At 40.8% G+C, this 25,363-nt stretch overlaps 1 protein-coding gene across 1 annotated transcript; it reads left to right on the forward strand.

Annotated features, from left to right (window-relative positions):
- The first annotated feature begins 734 nt into the window (after window positions 1–734).
- Window positions 735–22,340, forward strand: LOC122542755 (dynein axonemal assembly factor 10-like). The gene is made up of 8 exons (XM_043680756.2): window positions 735–1,352; window positions 7,670–7,770; window positions 10,896–11,026; window positions 17,105–17,206; window positions 17,306–17,421; window positions 18,938–19,072; window positions 21,266–21,363; window positions 21,957–22,340. Exons 1-8 carry the CDS (start codon window positions 1,158–1,160, stop codon window positions 22,165–22,167), a joined length of 1,089 nt encoding a protein of 362 aa, XP_043536691.1. The 5' UTR covers window positions 735–1,157; the 3' UTR covers window positions 22,168–22,340.
- The last annotated feature ends 3,023 nt before the right edge of the window (window positions 22,341–25,363 follow it).

Here is a 25,363-nt window from a genome sequence, read left to right on the forward strand (position 1 = left end):
ACATTGAGTTCTCCAACTTCAAATAATCTCTCTTCCCATCACCCGACTCCCTTCCGAGCCCCGAGCCCCTTTTCCATTCCTCTCAATTACTCTTCCTTCTAGCTTCCAACTGGATTCATTCCTCCCATCAACCAACCAGGTCAGATCCTCTACCTGCATTCACCTTACCACCCTGACCCCCACCCCTATATCTGTAGCTTTCCTTACACCCACCTCCCAGTCCTGAAGAAGGGTTACACCCGAAATATTGACCTCTCCACTTCCTGATGCTGCCTGGCGTGTTGTGTTCTTCCAGCCTCCTGTTTGTCTACCTTAGATTCCAGCATCTGCAGTTTCATTTATCTCTGAGCTTCTTCAAAAGCTAGGCCACTGCAATGCTGAGGGAATACTGCACTGTCTTTTGGATGCTATGTCAAAATTTTCACCACGCTACTTCAAAAGAAAAGTGGCTGGCCCCTCCAAATTGCCTGACTACTTCACCCAACATCACGGAAAAATTGATTATTCAGGTCATTATTAACTTTGCTAATTACTGTGGATAAACTAGACCTTACTTTTTCTAGATCACACTATACTTCAATACGTGCTTCATTGGGTAAAAAGCGGTTTCCTGGAGCAAAAAGCGGTTTCCTGGGGCTGCCTCTAGGTGATACATAAATGCAAAATTGTCATATTCCAGAGTATTCCTCGCTCGACCAGCAGGAGGTGGTCATTTTCAGTCGTTGAGCGGAAGCAGGCCTTGTTGAGCGCCGCCTACCAGAAAGTTTCAGTTTTAACTGAGTTCTGTTATGTTTTATCTCAAATCTGACCTGAGATTTATTTTATTAGCTTCAAGCTTGTTGATCAAGACGATCTTGTAAAAATAACCCTAAAATCAGGCCTGGGATTTATCTAAATTATAACAACACGATTTTAAAACAATGTTCAAGTTTTAATTTTTTTTAGTTTGGATCAGATCTTCAAGAACCCGCGCAGTTTGGAACAATCTGTGTTCTTTAAATATAATTGAATGTGTTCTGTTTAGATTCTGATCGGTTGTAAACAAAGGGCATTCTGTATTATTTGAATTAAATACTTTTTAAATCTATAATTAATCTTTAATCCCCCCGCCATTTCGTCCTGTACCTGCGGAGTAGGATTGTTACTGACTCCACGCGATGTCAGACAGTCCCAAGCCCCGGCTGGTATCTCTATCACATCAGAAACTGCCTCTCACCCCCTTCGGATGTTTATGGATCCCGTGCAGTAACCGATTCGTTTGCCTGGGGACTGACTCCGGCTCTGGGGCACCAAGTCGGGGAATAATCGGCGTGTACGAGACAACAAGCGGAGAGATCAAAGACATACATACGGTAACTCTTTGTTTCTCTTTTGGCTCTTCCACAATCCACGTTGCAAACTGTTGGGGAAAAGATAAAGGGAGTGTTACAGGATGGTGGGGAACTTTACAATGTAGCAACGACCAAGATTTAATGATGCGATTGGCCAGCGAAATAATGGCTACATTGCAACCTTGCACAATGAGCGAAAGTGAGGACTACAGATGCTGGAGATGAGTCAAGATGAGAGTAGAGGAATGAGGATTCCTGATGAAGGGCTCCTGCCTGAATCGTCGATTTTCCTGCTCCTCGGATGCTGCCTGACCTGCTGTGCTTTTCCAGCACCACTCTAATCTCGATCCTTGTACAATGGATTAATTGGTCCTGTTCCATTTGGCGAGAACCTGATCCTATTCTCGACCATTACAGCAGCAAAATTACTAAATTCGGTTGCTGGAAATCAGAGGGAAAAAAAACCCCCAGAAAATGCTAGAAACTTTCGAGTGGTTAGACAACATCTGTGAGAAATAGAACTTATTGATATTTCAGGTCAATGACCTTTCATCAGAAGTGGAAGAAGTTCAGACAGAACATAAATTTTAAGATGGAAGGATATATATTCTCAATTTCCACTTGCACAAATGTGTCTGTTTCCACGACTCACGTTGACAAATGGTTTTAAGATTTGTTTCTTTCTTCCCTGAAGGCATTGGTTTCTTACCATGGCAACGTTCAGCCTCCACCTTACCCCCACTCCAACATGGCTTGACATTGGTCGAGCTAGATTTGGTCACTTTGTAGAGTGGATGGGGGAGGCCATGAAGGTAGAACTGGAAATCCAGCAGAATTGACAGGAATGGTGCTGGGAATTACGGAATGCTGCTTCACCAATGCCATTCCCTACTTCATAAGGTCAGAGATGGGAATTTTCACTGTTGATTACAGTGTTTAACTTCATTTGCAACTGCTCGGATGCTGAAGCAGTCCATATCTGCCTGAAACAAGAAATGGACAAAATTCAGGCTTGGGCTGATAGTAGCAAGTAATTTTTCTATCATGCAAATGCAGACAAAAGTGTCTCCAACAACAGAGAATCCAATCACACATCTTCAACAGTCTAGGTCATTGTTGTAAGTAAATCTGCAATAATTAGAATTCACAGTCACCAGTGACCAGAAAATGCCTGGACAAACCACACATATACTATGACTACAAGAGCAGATCAGAGGTTGGATATTCTGCAGAAAATGATCCACCACCTGACTGTTGAAAGTTTGTTCACAATCTACAAGCTACCAGTCAGGAGTATGAGGGAGCAATCAACACTTACCTAATTAATGCAGCTACAACAATATTCAAAAAGCTCAACTTCATCTAGAACTTGGCAATCTTTTTCAAAACTCATCCAGCAGCCTAAATATCCAACTTTTTCTACCTACCTACTAGAACCTGAGAGTTTTGGTCTGCATCTTCACAATGGGTAGTGCAGTTACCAGCTGAGCATATGATGATTAAACTTGCAGTGTAATAGCTACTGTATCAGATTACTTCCAACTGTTATATTGTTTTAGAAACACATGGAAGGAGATTGCATTATAAATATCTGTAAAATTGCTGTGCACATTCAAACCGAAGAGTGGCAAGTTGTATATGATCCATCTTTCCTGTTAATTGAGAAATATGTAACTTTGCATATCTCTGTTTCCGATTTTGTTTTTGGAACATTCCGAGATGTTACACTAAGTCTGGAGGAAAGACAAAGATAAAAATGATAAAATAACTTAAAATGTGTCAGTGGTTATTCCATCTCATTATTCTGCGGTTTTGCCTGAGATTTGTGTTTTTCTTTTTCTAATTAAAAGGGTGGTAACTGTTTAAAGAAGTGTTGGAAAAAACACTTGCATTGTCCTCCACATTGCTTGCAGATAAGATGACAATAATAATTTTATCTTTTTTGCTTTCACGGCCTTTACTCTTACCTTCTGTACTAACATTCGGCAATCTACAATTTCAATGAGATTTTTAATTCTTTAAAGAGATGTGGAAATCACTGGCAGGACCAGCACTTATTGCCCACTTCTGATTATCCTTGAGCTGTTGTGCTTTCAGAAAGCAGTTAAGAGTCAATCGCATTTCTCTGGGTCTGGCCAAACCAGGTAAGGGCAGCAGATTAAAACAGATGCTGGAGAAATTCAGCATCTGCGGAAAGAGAAAGACAGAGTTAACATTTCAACCATTATTTTATTTCAGATTTCCAGCATTTGCAGGATTATTAGCAAGTCAGTGTGCATGATTGAAACAGCAGATATTTTAGAACAATCAACAGGACTTCCATGTCCATTAGATTTTTATAAATTCTAACATTTATATTGAATTAAAATTTCACTGTCTGCATGGTGAGATTTGAAACCACATCCCCACAGCATTAGTCTAGGTGGTCTACGTAACTAGTCTCAGTGACAAGCCCACAATACCTCAACTTGCCCATTATTGACTTTGCTGAGTTATATATACAAGGGCTGAAAGAAACACTATATATGGCAGGCTTTCACTGCAGTACAGTTTTGAGGAAATGCTGCAATCTCAGAGATGTTGTCTGCCCTCTCAAGTGGACATAAAGGTACATGGCTATTGAGAAGGTTTCCATGATACTTGGTCAATATTTATCCTTCAGTCAACATTACATTGTCACATTATCTCAGTGTTATCAGTGAGAGCTTGCTGTGCAGAAATTTACAGCCCTGCTTCTCACATTACAACAGTAATTGAACTTGAAAAGGTACCTCAGTGACTGTGAAGCTTTGGAACACACTGAGGCCATGAAAGGTGGCATACAAATACAGGTCTTTCTTTTCACATCATTGCTGTTTGTGGGATCTTGCTATGTGCAAATCAACACATCACTTGTATGAAATGAGGTGACCATATCATGCTCCATGCCATTGTAATTTATCGTGATATTAAGTAGTTTTTGCGTTTGTAAATACTGTGATTGGGTGCTGTATAAACACAAGTCTTTCTTTTAGTATCAAAGAAGGTAAAGTTATAAAATTTCTTTTTTCCAGGATGAGGCAAGGCAGACATTTTGTTACCCATTCTTAATTTGGAGATTAGTTACTCTTGTGAGTGTAGAAAAAGAAACGGAAGGTACAATTAATAAATTATTTGTTTATGTCTTTGTTAAAAAAAATGTTTTTAAAAATCCCAGTAACACAGTAACCCTCAGTCTGGAGGTTAAAGGAAGAGAAGATATTGGTACCATTCTGATTATTAGGGTAGTGGTACTGAGTAAACTGATGACACTGCAGGTTGATAGGTTACTGGGTTATAATGGGCTTCACCTTTAAGTCTTAAAAGAAGTGGCTAATGAGTTAATAGATGTGTTGGTGTTAATTTTCCAAAATGTGTCAATATTTCTATTCAAGAGGGATGGAGGTAGAAAAAAGGCAACTTTAGGCTGGTTAGCTTGACATTTGTCATTGAGGAGTTAGAATCAATTGTTATGGAAGTTATATCTGGGCACATAGAAAAACCTAAGGTAATCAGGAAGAATTATCATGGTTTTGTGAAAGGGATGTTTTGTTTACCCATGTTGTTGAAATTCTTTGCAAGAGTAATACATATTGTGAATAAAGGGGAGCCCATTCATGGACTGTTCTTGGTTTTCCAGAAGGCATTTGGCAAGGTTCCACACAAAAGGTTACTGCACAAATAAAACTTCATGGTATAGGGGGTCATGTGTAAGCATAAATAGAAGACCGGCTGACTGGCGGAAAATAGAAATTATGAATAAGTGAGACTTTTTCAGATTGGCAGGATCTGATGAGTGGGGTCCCTCAGGTTCTGTGCTGGGCCCTTAAACATTTACAATATATACAGTTTGGGTGAGGGAATTAGAAGCACGGTATCTACATTTGCAAATGAGATAAAGATAGGTAAGAAAGTATATTTTGAAGATGACATAACAAGGATACAGACTGATTTAAATAGTTTCATTGGACAAAGTCTGGTGGAACGAGCATAATGTAGGATAATTGTTCCCTTTGTCAGGAACAATAAAGAAGCAGAGTATTATTTAAACAGTAACAACTGCAGAATTTCAAAGTGCAGAGCAATCTAGTGTCACAAGCTACTCTTTTTTTAATCTAAAAGCTATTCCTTGGCTCAAGGATACCCTATCCTTGATTATTTTCAGAGGGGTAATAAACCAGGCCAGGCTCCAATCAGTCTGGTTTGGTACAAAAATGAAAAGGATTTTGAGAGGTGTTTTGTTTATATGTAAACAGGTGAGACTTCAGGCCAAAGTGGTCATGTATTAGAAGTGACCTGAATAAAGAAAGGGGAGTGGTCAGCTCTCTCGCTGAGCTGAGCAGTTTAGTTCAGCCTTGAACTGGTGAGGAGTTCAACAGGGATCTGTGTGGAAACCCTCCCTTCAATGTCAACCTGTAAGCATGTGTTCTATTTATGCTGGTTTTCAAAGGGAGTTTGCTTATTGGGACTATTATTTGGAACAGCATAATTAAGTCTAGTTTGGTTAGACTGAGTTCTGTAGGTGTTCTTTATTCTGTTCTTTGTGTTTCATTGTGTAATTTTGTGGATAAATTTTTGTCTGTTTTAAAATCTAGTAGTCAACCTCGCTAACTTACTCCAGGTAACTGTCACTGTACACTTACCGAAACAAATCGCAAAGTTATGGTCTGAGCTGCCTGCTTAAGAATGTTTTAAATGGTCTGGCTTAGTCCATAACACTAGATAGTACGATGCATGAGACACAATATGTTAGTATGCAAGTACAATGATTAAGAAGGTGAGCGGAATATATCCTTTATTATTTTGGTGAGACCACATCTCAAATACAGTGTACGGTATTGGTCTGTTTATTTAAGGAAGAATGTAAATGCATTGGAGGTAGTTCAGAGGAGGTTTACTAGAAATATACCTGGAATGATACCTGGTTGACTTATGAGGATAGATTGAGGAGGCTGGGTTTGTTTTTGCATGAGTTTAGAAGAGTTGGGGTCAATTTACTCAAAGTTTATAAGATCCTGAATGGTCTTGACAAGGTAGACCTGGGTAGGATACTAACTTTTGTGGGTCAGTCCACTTTTAAAATTAGGGATCACCTTTTTAGGACTGAGATTAGAAGTTTTTTTTCTCAGGCGATTGTGCAACTTTGGAACTTACCACCCAAGTTGATAGGATTGTTAAGAAGGTGTATGGTGTGTTAGCTTTCATTAGCAGGGGGGCTGAGTTTATGTTGCAGCTCTATAAAGCCCTGGTTAGAACACACTTGGAATATTGTGTTCGGTTCTGGTCGCCTCATTCTTGGAAAGATGTGGAAGCTTTAGAGAGGGTACAGAGGAGACCTAGCAGGATGCTGTGTGGCCTGGAGGGCATTTCTTATGAAGAAAGATTGAGAGAGCGAGGGCTTTTCTCATTGGAGTGAAGAAGAATGAGAGGTGACTTGATAGAGTTGTACAAGATGTTGAGAGACATAGGTAGACTGAATAGCTAGAGACTTTTTCCCAGGGCAGAAACGGCTATCATGAGTGGGCATAATTTTAAGGTGATTAGAGGAAGGTTACAGGTAGATGTCAAAGGTAGTTTTTTTTCACAGAGACTAGTGGATACGTGGAATGGACTGCTAGCGGTGGGAGTAGAGTCAGGTACATTAGGGACATTTAAGTGACTCTTGGATAGGCACATGGATGATAGTAAAATGAAGGGTATGTAGGTTAGTTTGATTTTAGAGTAGGATAAAGGATTGGCACAACATCAAGGGCTGAAAGGCCTGTACTGTGCTGTACTGTTCTAAAGCGGTGGAAACTCCGTCATTGAATATTTTGAAGGTATATAAAGAAAATAATGTTTTATTTTTATCAGTCCTTTGCAGATTTCTTGAGTATTCACAATAATGAATAGGCCACCTATTTCAGTGCAATCGGTTGATGGATAAATTTATGTTCTCCCAAGAGAGAAAAGACCTTGGCTTAACATCTCATCCAAAAAATATTGCTGCATTCCCTCAGTACTGCACGGGGAGTGACAGTCTCTGGAAATTGGTGTGATCAATTCTTGATCCTTGAGTTGGTACAGCTCCGAATTCTCTCTGATCATAGCTTAGATTTAGGATGACTATTGCTATAATCCTGATTGATGTTCCTCAATTCAAATGGCCAGGATTTGCAAATTTGCAGTGATCTCCTTTGCTAAAACTCAACTGGCAATAATGATATGGCCAAGGTGGTAGCCAAACATTTATCTTCTAAATTTCACAGTGCATTAGCGCTCTGCCAGGTGGTGCTTTTCCTACTTCTCCAGGCTTACCAAGTATTCCTTTTGCTTTGTAGATTGAAAAGCCCAGAGCTTTCAGGTGTGGGACATTTGGAGCCACCAGTCTACAGCAGAGGCATCTGGCAACAGGAGACTTTGAAGGCAATCTTCACATCTGGTAATAAGTTGGTTTGTTGAGTTGTTTAAAAAATGGAATTAATTGCTTAATAAAAGACTTCAAAATTGAAAGCCCTTCTTTCAATTCAAAAGCTGGCATAAAATCTAGTCTTACTAAATCCTAGAATGGTTGCAGAATGGAAGAAGGCCATTCTGTCCACTTTGTGCTGGTTTGTTGAAGGAGTAATTGAGCAAAGGACTATTCCAGATCCTAATCATTCGCTACACAGAAAATGTTTTTCTTTATTTCGCTGCTTATTTTGCCAATACCTTATATCTGTGCCTTCTGGGTCTTGATCCTTTCACCAATGAGAAGAGATTCACTCTGTCCATACCTGTCATTGTTTTGAATACCTCAAGTCTCCAATCATACTTCCCTTCCAGAGAGAACTGTCCCAATTGCTCCGTTCCATTTGTTTAATCTTTTCTACGTAAAGCACTCATTCTGAGGACGATGGTTCCATGAACCAGATAGGATAAAGCCTATCTCTAGTACTGCACCAAGTGGCCATTTTATTTCTCTGAGTTTAGTGTTGGCTGATCAATTGTAAAGAACACGACAGCTTAATCTTGCCCTCTGACTACCTCACTTTGATAGGCCCACAAGAGAATATTCAGGAGCAGGAGCCATTGCCTTTCCTAACTAAGCTTCCTGCCATCACAGTGACAGTCAATAAACTTTATACAACTAGGATAGTTATACCTGGATAGGACAGTTCAATGGATTAAAATATAAATACACAAGTTAGGACAGACAGATCAGGGGCAGAAGTAGGTCATTTGGACACTCAAATCTACCATTATTCAGAGGATTTAAAAGATTCTTTCATAGGATGTAATCATCATTGGATTTGTTGCCCATCCCTGACTGCCTTTGAGAAAGTGATGATGAGCCACCTTCTTGGCTGCAGTCTCTATGGTGTGGGTGCACCTATTGTACAGAGGTTTGGTACAACTGAGCTATGCCATTTCAGAGGACAGTTAAAAGCCAACCACAATACTCTGGGTCTGGTGTCATGTAGACCTGGCCAGGTAAGGACGGTAAAGTCCTTCCCTAAAGGGCATTAGTGAACAAGTTGAGTTTTTATGACAATCAGAAATAGCTTCATGATCATGATAAAAATCAATTTTCAATTCCAGTGTTGTAAAGAATCTGGATTTCACCAGCTGTCACATTGAAATTTGAAACAATGGAATGTCCCCAGAGCATTTGCCTTAATTAATTAACAGAGACACCTCTCTACCTTTTCCCTGACCTTCCTAAATGTCTTCTACCTTTCAGGTTCAATCCCATGTCTTCCTGCAGCCATGTCTCTGTAATGGCTACCAGAGTGGATTTATTTATTTATTTCTGTTTGTGCTCTTAGTTCATATGTTTTGCTTTGAATGCCTCACATATTCAAATGCAATGCCTTTACATTTACACCTTTATTCTTGATTCATATTATCTATCTCTTTCTGTCACAATCTGTTTATCATTTCTCATCATAATATCTTTCTCTTTGGCTTTCACTCTACTCTTTGATTTACCACAAGTGCCCTACATTTGATCACTTGGTTCACTATTCCCAGATGTGTAGTTAGCAAGAACACCAGCCCATGTACAGTTCAAATGGAGATCATTCCATCAGTACAGATCCCACTCCCCCTCCAGTAATTTAATGATCCAAAGATAGTGACCCTGTTCTGCTTCTTTAATGTGGCACCTGGCTCTTCTTACTGACAATACAGAACCTCCTGCTTTGACTTACCCATGATATTGGTACTTACATAGACCATGACAACAGAATCCTCCCCCTCCCACTGTAGTTCTTCTCCAGCCCTGAACAGCTATCCTGAACTATAGTACCCAACAGCAGCAAAGTTGTCTGGACTTGCACTCTTTGCTGGAGGACAATATCAATCTTCCTCACTGCACTGACCCCTAACACCACTAATATTCCTTTCTCCTTATCCGTTTTCCTTTACCACAGTGTGATGTTCAGTAGGCCCATCTATCCTATGGCCCTCACCCTTAACCAAATAAGCTGAAATAATCTCAAACCTGTTGGACAATTGCAAATGCTGCCCTCTGAGTCCCCTTACCCACTTCACCCACAGTGACACCCTCCTGTCCTTGAATACTGACCAAATGAGACCAATCTTGAGAGGTATGACTGCCTCCTCACACATAAAATTTATCAAAATTCCCCTCTCCCTCACGTGTCACTGTGTTTGTAGATGAATGTCCAGCTTATATGTCCAGTTTGAACTGCTTGATCTTCAAACATTTCCTGCAGATGTGTTTGCTTTGGACCAAACTGGCATCCAGGACACATCGCCTGTCCTGCCTTCCTTAAGGTGTTCTATTGTTACTTACTTATTTTATTCAACCTTGTATTTACCAATTTTTAAAAATATACTTCCTTAACATTCACCGGTTGCTATACTATGTCGATCCTTAGGAATAGAATAAATCTTAGTCACTTACCAGATAATCAGAGTAAAAATCAATTCCTGAATACTGACATTGGTGAAGGTAAAAGCAAGGAGCACCTCTTTTCATTGCTCTCCTTAATTTCTTTTATAATTTAACTCCAGCATTCCGTTGTAAGTCACACTCAAGTGCTTAGTTCTCATTAAGTTGGATAGTTCAATATGCAGTATCTAGGAGTCATTATTCAAAATCAGAGTCCCACTGCTTATAGAAAATGTCTTTTGTGCCCCATGAGGAGTTCCCAAAACCTTTTAGCTTGACCTGGTTGGTCTCAGAAATAAAGATTAATCACCCAGAAACCCCCCAGGAAGCAGCTGCATCAGACAGATGTACAACAAACAGAAGATGCAGGCCCCATCTGGGATGCAATGAAATTCCAGAAAATGATGCAAGGAATAGTGCAGTTTCTGAAGGAATATGTGTGGCCACCACTGATTCAACATGAGGGTGGGCCAGATCAAACTGGGAGGTCATGTGATGTGAAATCTTAGGTTAAATCCAGATAATAACAACAACTTTATTTATGTAGCATCTTTGTCTTAATAAGGGGGTTTCAACTCAACAGTAATAGGGACAGCTATCATTCTCTCCTGCTACATGAAAATGTGAGTATGAAAGCACCTAAAAACTCACTTGTTGTCACTCCACAGGAACTTGGAAGCATCTGAAACTCCCCTCTACTCAGCCAAAGCACATCAAGAAATCATTAACTGTATTGATGGTGTGGGTGGGCTTGAAAATGGACATGGGGCCCCAGAGATTGTCACTGGCAGCAGGGATGGTGAGTACTTCTACAAATAGTATGCACTGGAACCAGACAGGAGATAAAGACTTTTCTTTAATGCTGCTTGAAAGGATATTGAGAGCAGATTCACAAAGAGGAATTGAAAAGGAGAAATTTGCAAGTTTGGGAATCAAGAAGGGTGTGCGACCATTTGGATAGCTCTTTTAAAGAGCTGACACAAAGCACAATGGGCTGAATGGTCTCTTGTGAATCTCTAGCATTCTATGAAATCAAGGCTTGGCACTATTCTTTATCCTAAACCTGGGATCTTAAACTATCTAAATTGCAGATTCTGAAAATCTGAAATAAAAACAGAAAGTGTTGAAAGTATTCAACAGGTCAGGCAGCAAGGATCTGTAAAAAGAGAAGAACCAAGGCAATGTTTCAGATGATTAATTTCTTGTCAAACTAGGCAGCCCTTTCACTTCCTTCTTTCTACAAACCACGTGCATTTAAAAGAAAAAAACTACAGATGCTGGGAATATGAAATAAAACCAGAAAACTCAAAGGTTAACTTTGTGTCTCTATCCAAAGACACTGCCAGGCCTGCTGAGTTTCTCCAACATTTTCTGTTTTTATTAAGAGCTTTAAAAACCCAGATTTAAGAAACAGGGCCAAAAACTCAGCAAATCTGCCCCTTTGGGTGAAACATATCAAAAAAGGTCATGTTATTAAACAATTGCTAATCAAAAATTTTGATCAATTAGCAGATAATGTTCCCAACTACTTACACAACTGCATTATTTGTGATGATCTGTATCAATTTGAAATGTTCAGCAGATAGTGTCAGAGGCTCCCATACTAACACAGATTTTCCACCAAAATATAATCCACACCTTTTCTTGAGGCTCTCCTACATTTGACCTCGTCTTCATAGTTCCATCTTCCATAATTTGCAGCTTATTTGAAAGGCCTCAAGTTCTCACCCATCCAGAATTCCACAGTTCCATCGCTGGGTCAATATTGATGAAATCCTATCCTTACAGTACTGTGGGTGTTCTGACACACCAAGGATGCAGTGGTTTAAGAAGGCAGCTCACTACTACCTTCTCAAGGGCAATTAGTAATGGGTAATAAATGCTGGCCCAGCCACATCCCTTCAGTGATTTCTTTTTAAAAACAAGACTCCCAGACATGAGGGTGCAATGGTTTCTTATGCCCTTTCAATTTAGTACAACCTCATTAAGAGACCAACAGTCAAACATGCACCAGTTTTAAAGTGGCACCAGCAAAAGCAGCCTTGTTTTAGACTTTTGCTTAAGGCTAACATCACTGACAATGTAACATGCTCTGTGTATCACACCTGTATGTCTCCCTGATCCAGAATATTCAAATTACCACAGTATATTGTTTCAGTCCGTGTTACACTTATTCCCAGAAAAATGTGACAGAAAGAGAGTAACTAGATAGCTCTATCAAAGAATCAACATAGGCACAATGGGCCAATTAATCACTTAGAATCATATAGTCCTACGGCACAGCAACAGGCCCTTTGACCCAAACTGGTCCATGCCAACCAAAATGTCTGGCCACACTTAACCCCATTTCCCTGCCCATATCCTTCTAATCCTTTTCTATCCAAGTATTTGTCCAAATGTCTTTTAAATGTTGTTAATGTACCTGCCTCAACTACTTCTGCTGGCAACTCATTCCATGTGCGTACCACTCTCTCTGGTTTCCTTTTATTCTTTCCTCTCTAACCTTAAACTGATGCCCTCTCGACCTTGATTCCCCAACCTTGGGAAAAAAACTGAAAAAGGCATTCACCCTATCCATGTCTCTCATGATCTTATACACCTGTATAAGGTCCCCCTCAGTCTCCTAAGCTCTCAAGAAAAATGTCCTAGCTTATCCAACCTCTCCCTATAACTCAGACCATTGAGTCCAGGCAACATCCTTGTAAATCTCTTCTGCACTCTTTACAATTTAATAACATCTTTCCTATAGCAAGGTGACAAAACTGAACACAATACTCCAAGTGTGGCCACACCAATGTCCTATACAATTGCAACATAACTTTCCAACCTCTATACTCAATACCCTGACTGATGAAGGCCAGTGTGCCAAAAGCCTTCTTCACAGCCCTGTCTACCAGGGACTCCACTTTCAGAGAACTGTGCACCTGAACTCCAAGATCCCTCTGTGGCACTACACTCCTTAAGGCCCTACCATCCACCATGAAACTCTTACCATGACTTGATTTTCCAAAGTGCAAGACCTCACACTTATCTATATTAAACTCCATCTGCCATTTCTCGGCCCACTTCCCCAGCTGATCAAGGTCCTGCTGCAATTTCTGATAACCTTCCTCACTGTCCACGATACAACCTATTTTAGTGTCATCAGCAAACTTACTAATTATGCCTTGTGCATTCTCATCCAAATCATTGATATAGATAACGAACAGTAATGGGCCCAGCATCGACCCCTGAGGCACTCCACTAATCGCAGTCCTCCAGTCCGACAAGCATCCTTCCACTATTACCCTGTATTTCCTACTGGCAAGTCAATTATGTATCAATTCACCAGCTCGCTCTGGATTCCATGCCATCTAACCTTCCAGCGCAGCCTACCTTATGGAACCTCATCAAAGGCCTTACTGAAATCCATATAGACTACATCTACCACCCTGCCCTTGTCAACCTTTCTGGTCACTTAATCAAAGAACTGTAACAAATTTGTGGGACATGATCTCCCACTCACAAAACCATTCTAACTACTCCTAATCAAACCCTGTTTTTCCAAATGCATGTATATCTTATCCCTCAGAATCTTCTCAAGTAACTTACCTACCACAGATGTTAAACTTACTGGTCTATAGTTCTCAGGTTTTTCTTTGCAGCCCTTCTTGAATAATGGCACAACATTCACTACCCTCCAATCTTCCGGGACCTCACCCTTGGCTAATGATGATGCAAAAATGTCAGCCAGGGCCCCCGCAATTTCTTCACCAGCCTCTTGCAGTGTTCTTGAATATATCTGGTCAGGATCAGGAAATTTATCCACCTTCAATCATTCTAATACTTCCAACACCTCCTCTACTGTGATATGAACCCAAGATATCACCACTAACTTCCCCAAGTCTTCATATCCTTCTCCATGGTAAACACAAAGGAGAAATATTCATTGAGAACCTCACCCATCTCCTACGGTTCCAAACATTCATGTCCACTTTGGTCCTTGAGGGGTCCTATTCCCTCTAGTTAATCTTTTTCTTTTAATAAATTTAAAGTGCCTCTTTGGATGCACCCTAATCTTATCAGCCAAGACTATCTCATGCCTCCTTTTCGCCCTCCTGATTTCTTTCTTCAGTAAACTTTGTGAGATTCTGTAACTTTCTGTAGTTATCACCAGAACATATCTGGTATTTTACTTTGAATGAATGAATAGTGCTCTTGCCAAACTTCCAGTCCCATTATTATTAAACATGTAAAAATATTAGGCATTTTGATGGATGGGAATGTATTTATGGTCACAGTATCCTCAAGATACAGAATTAGAATCAGAGCGAGATAAGGAGAAAGTTTTTTTTTGTGCTGAGTTGTTGTGATCTGGAATTCTCTGCTGAAAAGAGCAATGGAACAAGATTCAATCATAGAGTCATAGAGATGTACAGCACGGAAACAGACCCTTCAGTCCAACACATCTATGGCGACCAAATATCCTAATCTCAAGAAAAAACCACGACAAGCAGACCAAACACAGCCAGAAACCCTATCCACCTTACCATACATAAAAGAAGTTTCAGAAATGACAGCCAGACTACTAAGACCCCTCGGAATCCTAGTAGCACACAAACTCACCAACACTCTCAAACAAAAACTAACAAACTTAAAAGACCCAGTACAACCCATGGACAAAACCAACGTCATCTACAAAATTCCATGCAAGGACTGCCACAAACACTACGTAGGACAAACAGGAAGAAAGTTAGCCACCAGGATACACGAACACCAGCTAGCCACGAAAAGACACGACCCTCTCTCCCTCATAGCCCTACACACGGATGAAAAAAGCCAGCATTTCAACTGGGACAACACATCTATCCTGGGACAGGCTAAGCAAAGACATGCCAGAGAATTCCTAGAGGCCTGGCACTCCAACCACAACGCCATAAACAAACACATAGATCTAGATACCATCTATCAACCCCTCAGAAAACGAACAGGAAATGACATCACCACAAACCCCAGGAACCCTATCCAGGACAAACCTATAAATAGAAAACAGGAGACAACAGTTTCGCTTCACTTGGAGGTCGCCACTGATGATGTTACCTAGCCAGGTAATGAAACATCTGGATATCAAACCTACAGCTCAGCGAGCAAACCTACACCCTATATCCAAATCTAATCTAGTCCCATTTTCCAGCACTTGACCCTCTAAACCATTCCTATTAGATTAGATTCCCTACAGTGTGGAAACAAACCCTTCAGCACAACAATTCCACACTGACCCTCTGAAGAATAACCCACCCAGACCCATTCCTCTACATTTACCCCTGACTAATGCACCTAATATACACATCCCTGAACACTACAGGCAATTTAGCATGGCCAATTCACCTGACCTGCACATCTTTGGATTGTGGGAGGAAACCGAAGCACCCGGAGGAAACCCACACAGACACTGGGGGAATATGCAAACTCCACACAGTCACCCGAGGTTGGAATTGAACCCGTGCTGCCCCTATTCATATACCCATCCAGGTGTCTTTTAAATGCTGTAATTGTACCAGCCTCCACCACTTTCTCTGGCAGCTTATCCCCTACATGCACCACCCTCTGTGTGAAAAAGTTGTCCCTTCGGTCCATTTAAAATTTTCCCCTCTCACTCTAAACTTATGCCCTCTAGTTCTGGACTCCCTCACCCCAGGAAAAAGATCGTCTATTTATTCTTTCCATGCCCCTCATGATTTTATAAACTGATATAAAGTCGCCCCTCATCCTCCAACGCTCCAGGGAAAACATCCCCAGCCTATTCAGCCTCTCCCTATAGCTCAAACCCTCCAACCCTGGCAACATCCTTGTAAATCCTTTCTGAACCTTTTCAAGTTTAACAACATCCTTCCGAAAGGAAGGAGACCAGAATAGCACGCAGTATTCCAAACGTGGCCTAACCAATGTCCTGTACAGGCGCAAGTGAGGACTGCAAATGCTGGAGATTAGAGTCGAGAGTGTGGTGCTGGAAAAAACACAGCAGGTCAGGCAGCATCCGAGGAACAGGAAAATTGACATTTCGAGCAAAAGCCCTTCAAAGTAAAAGCATCAATATCCTGTACAACCTTACCATGACCTCCCAAATCCTATGCTTAATGCTCTTAGCAATAAAGGAACGCATACCAAACGCCTTCTTCACTATCCTATCTACCTGCGACTCTACTTTCAAGAAACTATGAACCTGCACTCCAAGGTCTCTTTGTTCAGCAACACTCCCAGGACCTTACCATTAGTGTATAAGTCCTGCTAAGATTTGCTTTTCCAAAATGCAGCACCTCACATTTATTGAAAGCAAACTCCACCTGTCACTCCTCAGCCCATTGGTCCACCTGATCAAGATCCTGTTGTACTGAGGTAACCTTCTTTGCCCCAATTTTGGTGTCATCTGCAAACTTATTAACCATACCTCCAATCACAAGTTCGAAAAGGGATATTGGAAAGTGGAATGGGGAATGAATATAAGAGCAGAGGTAATCATAGGCTGACACAAGGATCACAGGGTGTGTAATCTTTGTGTTGTATTGTCATTTAAAATGGATAAACAGAAAGTAAGAAGTCTGAGTCAAAACAGAACCGAGTTACCTGGACTTTGATAGTAAGAGCTAACAGGCTGCTCTCTTGCTACATGTTGGAATGAATTTATGGCCCAATTCCTGGCATGGATGTTGATAACACAATGTTTATGCTTTGAAGCTATCTACTGAGCCAAGCTGACTCAGGCTGGTTCAAGAGCTGATAACCCATGAAGCAGCACTTTATTGGGTTAGAAGGAGTTTGGAAGGCAGTGTGCATGTGGATAGGCAATGAAGAATAGCAGACACTTGTGACCTCCTGAGTCTTGTACCTTCTCTCCCAGGTACAGTGAAGGTCTGGGATTCACGGCAAAAGGACCTTCCTGTGGCCAACATGGAGCCTGCAGTAGGATTCAACAGGAGAGATTGTTGGACAGTTGCTTTTGGTAAGTTGCAGCTCATAGAATCTGCAACACTGTTCACAATACATGCCACACATTTACATCCACATCCTTAAAGAATGTTTGTTTTGGGCTGGTTTACAGGCCACTCATGCACCCAGTGGGACCGCTGTGTTTGTGCCGGATATGACAATGGGGATATTAAACTATTTGACTTACGAAACATGGAAGTGCGATGGGAGACAAACGTCAAGAGTGGGGTGAGTTGAGTGATTTGGTTCTCATAGAGTCATACAGCACGGAAATAGACCCTTCAGTCCAATCAGTCCCTGCCAACATAATCCCATACTAACCTTACCTGCCTGCTGCTGGCTCATTTATGAGCTTCATTAACTTTAGCTCCCATTCTGAGCTGAGCTACTGCATTTCAACTGAGGCAACAATGCAGGTTGAAGCCAGATGTACTTCCCCGCTGTTCAGTTCAGTTAAGCCTGCATGGACATGGGATTGCTATCCAGGGTCAGTCACAGTACTTTGCCTCTGTGTCATAGGGTCCTGGATTCAAGTCTTAGTCCAAAGATATGAACACATAGTCTAAGCCAACAATTCAGTGGAGTACTGAGGGTGTGCAGCACTTTTGAAAGTGCTGTCTTTTGGATGGGATATTAAGCCATCAAAGCCTGCTCTCTGTGGTATTTTGAAAAATGGGATTTCTGCCCAATTTTTATTGTAAAGTAATATAATTAACAGAACCTGAATATCACTGAGAAACACACTTTATTGAAACTTTTCATCCTGCACTCATCAGGACAATTCTCAAGGAATACCGATGTAAAAGGAAAACAACATTTTTACTGTATGAGTGCTGATTGGTTGGAAAGTGGAGTCCAATCAGCTTTCTAACTGGTGCACACACCCTGACAGTGCATATACCAATTAGAGTCCATTTGCCAAACAATCAACATGTACACTATAAATGTTGATTTCCCTGAATATTGGCATTTCTTCCGAATTGTCCTGATATGTGCAAGTTGAAAATCTACAGCAAAGGTTTTTTCTCAGCAAAAAAAAAGTTCGTTAACGGTTATGATTAGATTAGATTCCCTACAGTGGGGAAACAGGCCCTTCGGCCCAACCAGTCCACACCGACCTTCCGAAGAGTAACCCACCCAGACCCATTTCCCTCTGAATGATGCACATAACACTATGGGCAATTTAGCATGGCCAATTCACCTGACCTGTACATCTTTGGATTGTGGGAGGAAACCCACGCAGACACAGGGAGAATGTGCAAACTCCACACAGTCAGTTGCCCGATGCTGGAACTGAACCTCGGTCCCTAGTGCTGTGAGGTAGCAGTGCTAACCACTGAGCCACCCTGCTGTTTATGGGAGCTTTCATTGTGTAAATTATCTTGTGATTCCCACATTGCAGAAATAACTACATTACAAAAATACTTGATCAATCATAAAGATACACGGGATCTATTGAGGCTGTAAAAATGCTATATAAAGGCATGTTTGTTTCTTCACTGGCTCTTGTTTAAAAGGGGCTGTTTCTGAACACCTGAGAAGTATAGAATTGAGCTGAGATGGCATGTCCCCAGTGATCAATGTTTTTGCCAATGGTCATCTGTGATCACAGATTGGAAAAAGTGGCCATTTGATCACAGCTGTAAGGATATTATTTATACAAAATGTGGCTGAGCAAATGAACTAACTATGGTTTGCAGCTGATTAAGCCAATAATTTTATTTTAACATTAACTCTGGGGTAGGTTTGCTGTGTAGAGTTTGATGGAAAGGACATAAGTTTGAACAAACTGGTGGCAACGACGTTGGAAGGAAGGGTCCATGTCTTCAATATGCAGAAGTATCACAGAAACAGTGGCTTTACCTGTCGGAGTGAGAAGGTAAGATGCTGTTGGGTGGAATTGATACAATAATACAATTGTACAGTTATGTAAAGCTCTCATCAGACGCTAATTTGGAGTAATGGCGTTCAGGTTTGGGCATTGCACTTCAGGAGGTAGATATTGGAGAGGATGCAGTGTCAATTTACCAGAATGTTTGGACTAATGGGTAAATTATTACGGTGGGTTGCACATCAGGACTTGTTCTCCTTTGAATATAAAAGATTAAGGGATGTTCTAATTGAAGTTTTTAAGATGGTTAAATAAGTTAATACAGTGGCAAATATGAAATATATTTTATCTGGTGGGGAGGGGTCCAAAAGAAAGTGGACCCCTCCCCACCAGTGGTGGACTCTCCCTCTTTATGGGCATTTAAGCGGGCATTGGATAGGTATATGGAGGATAGTGGGTTAGTATAGGTTCGGTGGGCTTGGATCGGCGCAACATCGAGGGCCAAAGGGCCTGTACTGCGCTGTATTCTTCTATTAATATCAGTCAAAGCTAGGGCTTTCATGGGTGATTTCAAGAAAAAGTTTTGTCACTTAAAGTGGAAATCTGTAACTCTTTCCCTAGAAAGTGTTTGAAGCTGGGTGTCAAGTGAACATTATACAAATTAGATTGAGAGAATTTTGGTAGTTCAGGGTATAATGGGATGGAAAACCAAGTTGAATAAATTATGTGATTGAAGTGAAGGACATAGGGAGAGGTTGAATAGGCTGGGTTGGTTTTCCCTGGAGTGTTGATGCTGAGGGGTAACCTTGTAGAGACTTATAGAATCATGAGGGGGATGGATAGGGTAAATAGAAAAGGTATTTTCCCTGATGTGCGAGAGTCCAGAACTAGAGAGCAAATGTTTAGGGTGAGAGGGGAATGATTTAAAAGAGACCTAAGGGGCAACATTTTCACACAGAGGGTGGTGCATGTATGGAATGAGCTGCCAGAGGAAGTGGTGGTGGCTGGTACAATTACAGCATTTAAAAGGCACCTGGATGGGTATATGAATGGGAAGGGTTTAGAGAGATATGAGCCAGGTGCTGGCAAGTGGGACTAGCTTAAATTAGGATATCAGGTCAGCATGGAAGGGTTGTGCCGAAGGATGTTTCTGTGTTGTACATATGTACGACTCGTTACCTGAAATGTCTCAAGAAGTAATGAGGGCCTCAAGGAAGCCATATTAGGATTTGCAGCTTAGATGAGTTTGCTAAGTGATGCATTGTGTCATTGAGTGCCAAGCATATCTTAATTGCTTTAGGGAGTTAAGGAAGAAATCCCATTATTCTCATAATCCACCAGGTTCTCTTGAAATCAGACAAAATTTCTTGTTGTTACTTCTATTAGTTGCTTTGATTTTTCAGGAATCTTGTGAATGAGAAATGCTGAGTGGGTCATATGTTCACATTCCAGTTTTACAAACAATTATGTGTCTTTTGCATTTAATAATTTTAGAACTAGATTTAGAATGAACAGTTTTACTAATCAAGACAGCACCAAGTTAGTATTTAATAATGCAGGATTCAGTATTTCTTTGTCAGGCTGGACGCTATCAGATTGTTCCAGCATGTGGAACATCCAGTAAAAGTGACATTTCTTTATTCCATTTGTACTTCCCTGCAGTCCCAGAAACCTGGCCAGTTCAGGGCTCTGTGTCATTTTAGTGCTAACAGTGCTGCTCTTCAAAGTTAGTATCATAACCCCATAAAAGCAGTCTCAGAGTCAAATGCACCATTCACTAATTCATCCTTTGTTCTGTATGTTGTTATTTACTAGCAATCTTCAATGATGCTTGCAACTTAAATCAAAGATTCTAGACTCGAACTGCCATTTTACTAGGATCCCTGTCAATCCTATAATTTAATGGAATTTTCAAAACCTAAACTTGCCTAAGTACTTTGTTCCTTCTCAAGATCAATCTGTACAATGGTCGTTTCACCTTATTTCAGTTATTTGCTACAAAGAAGATCACAATGACCTTTAATGTTTGTAAGTGGACTTCTTCCAATCTGTCTCCACAAACTGCTTGAAGTTGTACAGAGCAACCCTTTGTCACAGGGCAGTCCTCAGCTGACAGAAATACACATTTTCATTTTATTTCCAGGTCTGAGAGGGAGATGTTAAAGGCATCCAAAATTTGAAATTTTGTGCAGTACAAACTCATCAGAAGCTACTAATTTACATTTTTTTCTATTTTTAAAGCCATACAAATTTACAGCTTGGGTGGTGCGGCATTTGCCTCAAAATCGAAGTATCTTCATAACAAGTGGAGGAGCCGGCTGCCTTCACCTGTGGAAACAGTAAGTGGGTGTAACTTGCATCTTCATGAGAGCTGATGTCAGAGGTATGCATATGTCACAGCAGTGTACTGGCCAGTGTAAATGTAGGCATTTGTTTGTAATTACAATGAATGCATGTCCATGACTTAGATTGATCATTCAAGAGACAGCCAGTACCCTAAAGAGACGAATGTGCAATTGTTCTGACTCCATTCATTCTCCCTGAACAATTGGATTTTAGAGGTCATTTATTAAAACATAAGCAAAAGGAAGAGATAAATTTAAAGATTTATGGTGATGTAAGGGATGGGTATAAAGATAATTAAAATTATTTGTTTCAAATATCCCTCCTTTCTCACTCTCCTGCCATAATTCAATTTGTAGGTTCACCCAGTTGGACATCAGATTGTTCCATCATGTGGTACATCCAGTAAAATTGGCATTTCTTTATTCAATATGAGCGCTTCCCTGGAGTCCCAGAAACCTGCCCAGCTCAGGGCTCTGTTGTTCTAGTGTTACTCTGCAAAGTTAGTACCATAACCTCATAAAAGCAGTCCGAGTCAATCAGAATATTCATGGATTCATCTTTTGCTCTGTATGTTGTTATTTACCAGCAGTGAATCTTTAACGATGCTTGATAGAAGTGACCATGAACCAGATGACAAGATTTCAACATGTACCACCACACTGCTGAACAACATCTCCCTCTCATCTCAACCCATTGGTAGCCTGGATTGGAATACTGATAAGCAAGGACTCTGTATCTCTGCATCCTTTGATCATAATGTTCACATCCTCATGATCACAGAGCAGCAGAGTTTCTGAACACACCAGTGAAGAGCACAGGAGCTGAGGACAGAATGGAATCATTGTCAATGCTTGAAATTTCACACGAGTCAATGGACACATCAAGATTCTTATCAGGGAAAAAACACTCTCAGGACGTGACAAAGTAGTAATGTTATATTAGGGTTTATACTGTAATAAAGAAGTTGAATTATTCCATTTCATTATTTTGCCAAGTATTTGGAATAGCAAAGTGGATTTAAATTCCACTCAATGCTTAGTGAAAAAGGATATGCAATAGAATACCAAAATATTGCCAATTATGCCCAAATTATTTCCACTCTTAAAATTCACTTGTGTGGCACATACATCTCTGAATGGCCAACATTTATTTCCTGTCCCTTGCTGTCCTTGAGATGGTGGTGTGGGCTGCCTTCTTGAACTGCTGCAGACCAGGTCTGTGGGTAGGTCCACAATGCCACTGGGAGGGAATTCTAGGGTTTTGACCCAGCGACAGTGAAGGAATAGCAATATATTTCCGAGGCAGGCTGGTGAGTAGCTTGGAGGGGAACTTGCCAGGGGTTTCCGATGTATCTGCTGCCCTTGTCCTTCTAGATGGAAGTAGTGTGGCTTTGCAAGATGCCAAGGACATACTTCTCAAATGATAATAAACACAAAGTTATTAAATGGAGAAATGTGTAGCTCCTGGTAATTATAGGGCTATAGCAGCTGGATTGTACACCAACAGTCAAACTGCTGCTGCCTTTGTGGGGTTAGCTTCCAAATAGCGCGTGCGCACACACAACTTTTTACTGCAACAATTTGATAGGTTCCACCTTTACCCTGTACAGAATGTTAGAGAGATTCTGACTGTAGGTTTGCTTGCTGAGGTGGAAGGTTCATTTCCAGACGTTTGAGCACCCTACCTAGTAACATCTTTAGTGGGCCTCTGGGCAAAGCACGACTGATAACTCCTGCTTTCTATTTAGGTTTTGGTTTTTTTGGGTTGGTGATGTCATTTCCTGTTCTTTTTCTCTCAGGGGTTGGTAGATGGAGTCTAACTTGATGTGTTTGTTGATAAGAGTTCCAGTTGGAATGTTATTAGATTACTTAGTGTGGAAACAGGCCCTTCGGCCAAACAAGTCCACACCGACCCGCCGAAGTGCAACCCATCCAGACCCATTCCCCTACATTTACCCCTTCACCTAACGCTACGGGCAATTTAGCATGGCCAATTCACCTAACCTGCACATTTTTGGACTGTGGGAGGAAACCGGAGCACCCAGAGGAAACCCACGCAGACACGGGGAGAATATGCAAACTCCATAGTCGCCCGAGGCGGGAATTGAACCCGGGTCTCTGGCGCTGTGAGGCAACAGTGCTAACCACTGTGCCACCCATTTGCTATGACTCTAGGAATTCTCGTGCATGTCTCTGCCTTGTCCGAGGATGGATGTGTTGTCTCAGTCAAGGTGGTGTCTTCCTCATCTGTATGTAAGGATACTAGTGAGTCATATTGTTTTGTGCCTAGTTGATGTTCACGTGTCCTGGTGGCTAGTTTTCTACCTGTTGGTCCAATGTAGTGTTTGTTACAGAATTTTGTAAATGATGCTAGTTTTGCTTGTTGTCTATACATGGCCTTTCAAGTTCATTAGCTGCTGTTTTAATGTGTTGGTGGACTACTATGATGCCAAGGGGTCTGAGTAGTATGGCAGTCATTTCAAATATGTCCTTGACATGGTAGAGTTAATTGGATACCCATTCTTTTGAATACACAGTTTAGGTGCTTTTTCGCTGTTCTGCATAGTTCCTCTGTGCTGGCTCTTTGAAATAATGTTGTAATGCAGCTTCATTTATGGGTATTTGAAAGATTGCTTCTGTAGTTCAATATTTGGTCTATGTGTTGTTTTCCTGTAGATGCTGATTTGAAGTTGCCCCTTGGCTATTTGCTCTACTGTGACATCTAAGAAGGGCAGTTTGTTGTTGTTTTCTTCCTCTTTAGTGTATTTTATGCCAGTAAGGCCTATATCCAGAACCTCAACCCAAGCTACAAATCTTAATTCTTTGGGGAGATTAGCATTCACCTGTATGTAGAACTCCAGGGAAAGGTAAAGGGCAGGGAGAGAAGGGAAAGAGAGGGAGAGAAGAAAGGAGAGAAGAAAGGACAGAAGAGTCAGAAAGAGGGCAGGATGTCAGTAATTTGGAGACAGTGCCTGGACTATCCAGGACTTTTCTCAGCGGCATTTCAGGCAGCAGAGTTTATTTTTAATCATTGTACCTGTAATCAGAAGATGCGATCAGGATTGAAATAACTCTTTGACAATGTTTCTATCATGACCACAGGATAATCAGATATTCAGACAATTGATATTCAGATAATTGTGGTTCCTCTAATCTCATTTTCTTGCACTTAATTTACAATTATGGAAGCAGAAACCCAAAAATTATAGTCTGTCATACAGCATCAAACACAGATCCTTCAGTCCAACTAGTCCATGCAGATCATAATCCCAAACTAGTTTACCTAACCTGGTCCCACATGCCTGAATTTGCCCATATCCCTCTAAACATTTCTTATTCATCAAAATTAAGATGTGTCTTTAAATGTATTTAAGTCCTTTGTAAATTAATTCCACACAAACCAGTGTAAAAAAATGTTGCCCCTCATGATTTTTCTAAATCTTTCTCCTTCCACTTTAATATTCCCCCTAATCTTGAAATCCCCCACCTTATAAAAGACACCTGCTATTCACCTTCCTTATATCCATTATTTTATGAACCTTTAAAAAAGGTCACTCCTCAAGCACCCTATGCTCCATTGAAAAACAAAAAGGTCCCAGCCTATCCAACTTCTGATAATTCAAACCCTCCATTCTAGCAATATCCTGATAAATCTTTTCTGAACCATTTCCAGCTTAATATCCTTCCTGTATCATGGACACAGTACTCTTGCTGAGACCTCACCAATGTCCTGTACAGCCTCTATGTCCCATCTGTTGTACTCAAAAGATCTGAGCACTGCCCACAGCACGCTAAACACCTTAGTGACCACCTTCTTCACAATCCACTCTTGAGAAGTTTGGTTTCATCTGCAAAGTTAACAATCTAACCTATTTTTTAAAAAAAGTTTCAAGATACAAGAACTGCAGTCATTCTACATTCCCAGTTATCCTTGAGATGTTAAGCCACCGTGAACTGTTGCAATAATTGAAGAAGCTCCCATTGCAATATAATG

The sequence above is a fragment of the Chiloscyllium plagiosum genome, unplaced genomic scaffold, assembly GCF_037043375.1.
Source record: "Chiloscyllium plagiosum isolate Xiang-an unplaced genomic scaffold, Cpla_swu_hap1 HiC_scaffold_47, whole genome shotgun sequence".
Lineage (NCBI taxonomy): Eukaryota > Metazoa > Chordata > Chondrichthyes > Orectolobiformes > Hemiscylliidae > Chiloscyllium > Chiloscyllium plagiosum.